This window comes from Phytophthora parasitica (genome assembly GCF_000247585.1).
Source record: "Phytophthora parasitica INRA-310 unplaced genomic scaffold supercont2.40, whole genome shotgun sequence".
Taxonomy (NCBI): Eukaryota; Oomycota; class Peronosporomycetes; order Peronosporales; family Peronosporaceae; genus Phytophthora; species Phytophthora nicotianae.
Genome location: NW_008649026.1, coordinates 52,045 through 58,596, shown reverse-complemented (window position 1 = coordinate 58,596; position 6,552 = coordinate 52,045). Strand labels below are relative to the sequence as shown.

Sequence of the window (6,552 nt, the reverse complement as noted above, 5' to 3'; positions counted from 1 at the left end):
GGGTACATCTTCTTCATCCACAAAAACCAACTCCTCATCTTCATCTTCACAATCGGAATCTAAAGCACCTAAATTCAATCCAGAACTGCATACAACATTAGTAAGATGTTGTATCTGATAGCATAAGACATGTTGTACGTACTCTGATGATTCAGCAGGTTGAGGCAATGGAGGGCCATCATGCGCTGTAGACGGCGCACTCCGTGGTAGCGGGTCTGCTATTCTTGCCGTTGGCTGTGGTCTGCTAGTCTCGCCGTGGGTGGTGGTACGTAGTAAAAGACTTGCAGGTGTAGCCAGGTCGGAGTTCGCTCCCGAAGTAGCTGGTGTGACAGCACGCTCAGCTCGGCGGCTATCCGAGCTCGAACCGCAATATAAAACATAATAATAACTTGTGAGTCCCCACAGAGCAGAAACATGTTGTAGGTAAACATGTTGTACATACCTTTCCTCACTGTCATTCGTTGCTATGTGTGGTGATCCCCAGCGTTTTGGTGAGTTCGATCCCATTGCCGTTGCTGTCTTCCGCCTCTTGTTCTTCCCTTCCAAGCGCTTACGAGCTGCAGACTTTGCTTCCTTCCCAGCACGTTGCTGCTCTGTGGCTTTGTCTTGCGCCGCTTTCACCTTGGCCGCCTTTGCAGCAGCAACTGCGGCTTCTCTTACTTCTTTTGCTAGCGTACGTGCGCTCTTCTTCCTCGGTTTCTTCGCAGCTGCTGTGGCCTTACTTGCCTCCTTCGTTGCGACTGTGGATTTCTTTCGCGAAGCTTTCGAAGTCTTTGCCTGGCCTAAACAAAAGGAAGCATTAGCACAGTGAGCCACCACAGTTCAAAAACATGTTGTATGTCATCATGTTGTACCTCGTGTAGCATCATTTCGGCCTCGGACCCTTTTTGTGACTCAGCATAGAAGCCAGCGCTGCCGTAGCCCTCGTCTTCGCATTCATCATCGTCTCCTTCTTCGTCGTCTTCGTAGTCTTCATCTTCGTCCGACGGCTCATCCACTAGTTTATTCCTCGGGCCAAGTCGCTTCTTGTCAGACCCAGCCACTGTCTTTGCGGCTAGTGCACGACGGGTCATCAATGCAGAGTGCTTGTTGGCACGCATATACGATGCGTCTTTTCCAGTTGGTGGGACCCAAGCGCGTGGTTGTCTGCCCTGCTGTGAAGTCTGTTTGCGCGCAGACGAGAAGTCAGCGTCCGTCGGGCGCTGGCCGTTCAGATACTGCTGGTGCTCCTTCAAAATCCGCAAGCGGTCGCCATCGTGCGCTCGACTAAGTTGCTCCAGGAATGCTTGTTTCTCAGCTCGCGTTTCATGGCGCGACGTCATTCCAACTTCCCTCTCGCTCCGCAAATTCTTGACTGAAAGTGTGTTCTTCTCCGCCACTCAAATTTATCCTCATAGACAGGGCATTGATGAGTGGATTCCGTCGCCCGTTTTATTCAGATACATTCTATTTTTTGAACAAATTGAACCTAACCCTGTACATCGAACTTTTTTATGAGGGATGTGCTTATACTTGGTTTTACTATATTTTCGCTATTTTTCGAGCCAATCCCTATACAAACATGTTGTACGTACAACATGAATTCATGTTGTTTTATACAACCTTGGTCATTGGTGGGTTCAGGGAGAAGCCCATCTGCCTCCAGATCAGACGCATTGCTCCGACAGCGAGAGTTTTGGCCCGCGTTGAGATCCTCTGAATGACAGTTTTTCCGCCGAGTAGCGTTCCTAGCCCTCCACTCCAGATACAGTTTTTTTTCGATATCACTGCTTCAAACTCGTTTCTGAAGAAAGTTATGCACTTGACGATATCTCTGCCGCATAAGAAAAGTGGCGGAAGAATCATCCCATAATGCGCACAAGCGTGCTAATCCAGACGTATTTATATCAAATAGGGACCTTTGGTTATCGTTCCAAGGCACCGTAACCGCGATAATGTATCTGGCAAGTTCATCCATTTTGTATCGACCGTTTGCTTTACGAGAAACTGGCGGAGGAGACCGTCCTTTAAACATCGGTGTTAATATCGTCGCTCGTATCACAGTTTCGTATTGTGAGTAAAGTGGGTGTTTAGGATCCAAATCAAAGATATAACGGCGTTTACGGCCGCGTAAAGACGTCTCTCCTGTGGCGTTTTGACGAGGTATAATGTCAACGATGCATGCAAATTCTTTTGGCGAATAGTCCACAAAGTGAATCCCACGGAATTTATATGACTCCACTTGAGTAACAAAAGGAAGCTTCCCATCGATGTTATAACTACATGCTCCACCTGTTGTGTGCCGCTCGTTCAACCCAAGGCTAATCTCGGACCAATTTTCGGAATGGGCAATGGTTGCTAGTTCTTCAAGAGCTTCGGTTATGGGGGTGGTTGCATCGACCCCTTCTCCGGAGTCCATAAATGCATCCCAAATTACTGCTGTCATCATCACTATCCGTAGACGAATCACTCCCCACGAGTATCTCTGGTATGATCAGTAGCACTGCCATGCTCTGACTTCCGAAGCTCATCAATGAACCCATGCGGAAAGATATACCAGAACGATTCGGACGATACGTACGATTTGTGACCAAGTAAAGCATACATCATAAGAGATAGTGGCCACTCGTGCGCTCCCCCGAAGCATTTACCGTTCTTGTCGCCAAGTATTGCCCTTGTCTCAAGGGCGCTCCACCGTCAGGAGCTACACTCGAATACTTAAGTGTCTTTTCCAAAGCCGTTAGCATTAGCAGCATTTTTCAAACCCGCACCATCTTTAGTCATGTAACTCTGCTGGTATTCATCAACCATGTCTCCTGCATCTTCTCCATTCATGACACTCGAGTTACAATGTGATCCGGTTAAGCCTGATAACAGCATATTTGTTTCAATAAACATACCATCCGGTGGTGGGCGAAATTGCTCCCATACAACCGGACCGGCAATGTGTGGGCGCAGAAGTTCACCTTTGCTGTATCATAACCAGCGTCCAGCTTTGCTTCCTGTTCTGCACTTCGTCCCATGTATTCACTGTTGCTCTTGCTGATATGCAGTGGCTGTGTATTTTGGTCGTGGATCCCCGCAGGACGGCAGAGTCGACATTGAGATTTTCCACGCTTGCCTTTTATGCAAGTCCTTGAGTGACTGTGAATGTTTGTCGTGCCAATAGACTTTTCAACCGCATGATAAAAGGCAGCCAAATTGTCTCCGGCCGGCGGTAACGTCACCTCACAAGTACGCGGTAATGTGCCACCTCTGTTTCCGCATTCCGTTAGCCACGCTCTCGTGTCGGGAGTCAAGTGATTAGTACAGACTGAATTTAGCTACTCCGCAATGTACAACCGTAGTTCCTCATTTGTAGCCCCACGCGTCAAAATCTCAGGTGTAAACGATGAGCCATAAACGGTCATGTGCAAGTGTAACCGTCCATCCATTTGGGGCTCGACAACACCATTAAATCTAGATACAGTCCCAAAAGCACCAGACTCCGCTCTGTATAATTACGACATTTTTTCGTGTCTTGAGAAGCTGGGCATCGCAAAATTGCCTTCTGTATAAGCTCCATTTTCCTCTCAAACATAAAAGCAGTCATACAAGGGCATTTATTTGAGATGGAAAGTCGCAATCTTGGACTTTCTTTCAGGTTTTTAGGTAACTGCACCCACCGGCATTGTGACTGACCATACGTGCACTCCTCATCATTCCACGCATGTAACTGTGTGAGAAGCATGATCCGGTGTAATGTAAACCATCCTGTTCTGGTGGTGCTACATTTACCCAAACTGCGGAAGTCCAAAACGAAAACTCATAGCAGCCAGTTTGGGACGTGTTTCAGCACGCTCGAAAGGTGAAAATGGAATAGTTCCCCCAATGACGGACAATATCCGCAGTAAGCTTGCGTTCAGTCGTTTGGCTGCAGGCGAATCAGGATGGTTCTTGGCCGCCAGCAGAGACTTCTTAAAATTGACACCACTTGCTAATTGGCCCGGCTTTCGCAACGTCTCTGAATGTGCTGTTGAAGCCGTGGCTGCTTTTCGCACCGCAGCATACCGTTGCAGCTGATTGAAGAGCGTCACGATAAGTGTGACGTTGTTTTCAAATCTTCCATCGTAATAGCGCATCAAGTTGGTCAATCAAATCATATGAAAACGATCCGGAAGGAATCATGTCGCCGCCCATCATAAACAAAGTAGGGAAAGCATATAACCATTTTCATCCCATTCCACGATAGGGTCTGCACCTCTTCGAACCACTGCAATATCATCTTCCTCCCAATGGCATTGATCATTGCATCAATACCTATGGACCTTACCTTATCACCATGGCACATTGCTGGTTGAAACACAGCCGATTGCTGAACCCCCCTCCCCCCTGGTTATATCGGTCCCATAATGCTCGGAATTTCCAGCGTCGTCACGTGCATGCAACGAACCAGCGTCACTGACAATAACTTTTTTATCAATTGAATCTTGCAGATCAGCCAGCCGTTGCTTTGCAGATAGTGAGACGTCGATATAATGCATTCCTTTCGAAAATAACTATGGGTCTGTTTCAGCACATACAACCACGGAAATATACTCTCACTTGGTAGCTCGTACAATCCCCGAAATAAGTGCTTTCGTGCCCTCCACTGTTCCGTAGAGCCAATAAACGTGACTCGCGGCTTGCGATCAATATCCGTCACCGGTAGAACTTTTGTGCATGCCTGGGGGCCACTTGAAGGAAAACAAATCGAGTGTCCTCTACAGTGCTTCGAAAATTCCAATCCAAAGCATCGAGCGGAGTCACACAACATGAACAGTTTCGATCCATACCGGTGGGGCTTATCTGGCATAAACATGCGGGTAGTATTCCGCTTTGATGTAGAGGGGAGAACACCTTCATCAGAAGAAAAAACCGCTGGTAGCGACCAGCCAGCAAGAAACCGCTGCTGTAACTTGTCGACGATGGAGCGCAATTTCCAGAGCTTGTCTCGCGTTCGCTCGGCTTCGTTGTCAACGAAGTGGAGATCGCGCAAGATGTCCGTGCACCGGCTAAGGCCCATGAATTGGCCAAACGTCTCAGCGGGAATGGCACCATCGACAGACATCAACCTATGTGCCGAAAACCGACACTTCTGTGGGCACAACATACGGGCAACGAGAAACCCAATCACATGCAGGATCTCGTTCGTCTGGTAGGCAGGAGTCGCTCTCAAACGGCGGCGAATCTGGACAAAGGTCTCTCGGCGGTCGGCTTGCCTAGAAAATATCCGCCTTGCTCGCTTGTCCACTTGTTGTAGGCTATACCGGCTAGTTTCCGCACCGATCATATTCCATAGTGACTTGGGCATGAAGTAGAAAAAGGTAAGTAGCGGGGAGTGACAAATGCTACGCAGCTCTTGCGTCGGATGTGCATCATCCATGTTGAGCCCAGGATACGCGGGAACGTTTTCCTCGTACAATGACGTTGCTGGTGTCCACTGCATTCCCCGTAAAGCCTCCGCTCGTTGCTGAATCGCGCTCTTGCTCATAGTCTCTGCGCCAATTTGAAACGACGTAACGAAACCTTCGTCCATCTCCACTGCATCGTTGTCAGATACCAAGTCCATGTCATCCTCGGCAGCCGCTGGGCAACCAACACCATCACTTCCATCGTCAAAATCTTCTGCGGCACTATCTCCGGAGCTGAAGCTCTCATAAGCGCCCAAATCCTCGTTGTCTGGAACAAAATTCACGTCGCTCTTGGCGCCTTTTCTTGGTCGCAAAATCCGGTCCGCCGGCGCACCTGGTGTCGCTTCTGGTGTAGCTTCGCTTTCGGCTACAGATGCTTCGGACAGTAAATTCAGGCTAGTGGCTGCTTCTCGATCTGACTCCACCAATGGCAAGTTGGTTGGCGACAGGTCAAACGCCCGAGCCACCGCGCCTGTGAAAGTTCAGCATCTTAGTCACTGGATGCTCCAAACAACTCGTCCAAGGTGTTTAGGGAGAGCTGAGCGGAAATGTCGATTTGAGACGGACGGACGTCGTCGGCCACAGCATCCTCGGCATCTTCTTGGGCTTCTTCGGTTGCGGCGTCCTCTGCTGCTTCAATCCCGCCCTCTCCGTCTGCGCTCTCGTTGCCCTCAATATCCTGAAGCAATCCAGACTCAATAGCAAACAGTACTACTGCATTCTCACCAACAAACGTTTCCAAGCCGTCTGGACTAACGTAGGTCCACTCACGCTGTATGCCACGAGGCCGCTTGGCTGTCCATCCTACAACACACAATTGCCGCCAGAGATGTCTGAAATCTATGTCGCGGGCCGCAGCGGCAACAGCAGCGGTTTTGCCTCGGGAGCTGGAGCGAATGCGGGCCATCCGGCAAATTCTGTAATGGCTGCCATCGTTGGCCATTCCCTCTGTATCCGCGTATCTCATTCCCGTTGGCTCCGTCTCTCCTTCCCGCGCCCTACCCCTGTCCTGTTTATCACTTTTCCGGTTTGACCTTTCGGATCTTATTTGTTTTTTATAACTTGGATAAAGTATTGCCTGAGCCATTTCCTATTGTCATGCGCTCTACGTCGTATAATACGACATAGTAAATCGTCTATG

At 49.1% G+C, this 6,552-nt stretch overlaps 2 protein-coding genes across 2 annotated transcripts; both read right to left on the bottom strand.

The window, feature by feature from the left end:
- Positions 1 to 46: 46 nt before the first annotated feature.
- Positions 47 to 1,322, bottom strand: PPTG_14043 (hypothetical protein; the record flags this gene model as incomplete). Its single annotated transcript, XM_008910997.1, has 4 exons — positions 47 to 59; positions 143 to 358; positions 443 to 777; positions 855 to 1,322. The coding sequence occupies 4 exons, from the start codon at positions 1,320 to 1,322 to the stop codon at positions 47 to 49; spliced, it is 1,032 nt and encodes a 343-aa protein (XP_008909245.1).
- Positions 1,323 to 2,659: 1,337 nt separating this feature from the next.
- On the bottom strand, positions 2,660 to 6,318 carry PPTG_14042 (hypothetical protein; the record flags this gene model as incomplete). Its single annotated transcript, XM_008910996.1, has 5 exons — positions 2,660 to 2,683; positions 2,880 to 3,234; positions 3,757 to 4,080; positions 4,794 to 5,883; positions 5,910 to 6,318. The coding sequence occupies 5 exons, from the start codon at positions 6,316 to 6,318 to the stop codon at positions 2,660 to 2,662; spliced, it is 2,202 nt and encodes a 733-aa protein (XP_008909244.1).
- Positions 6,319 to 6,552: the final 234 nt, after the last annotated feature.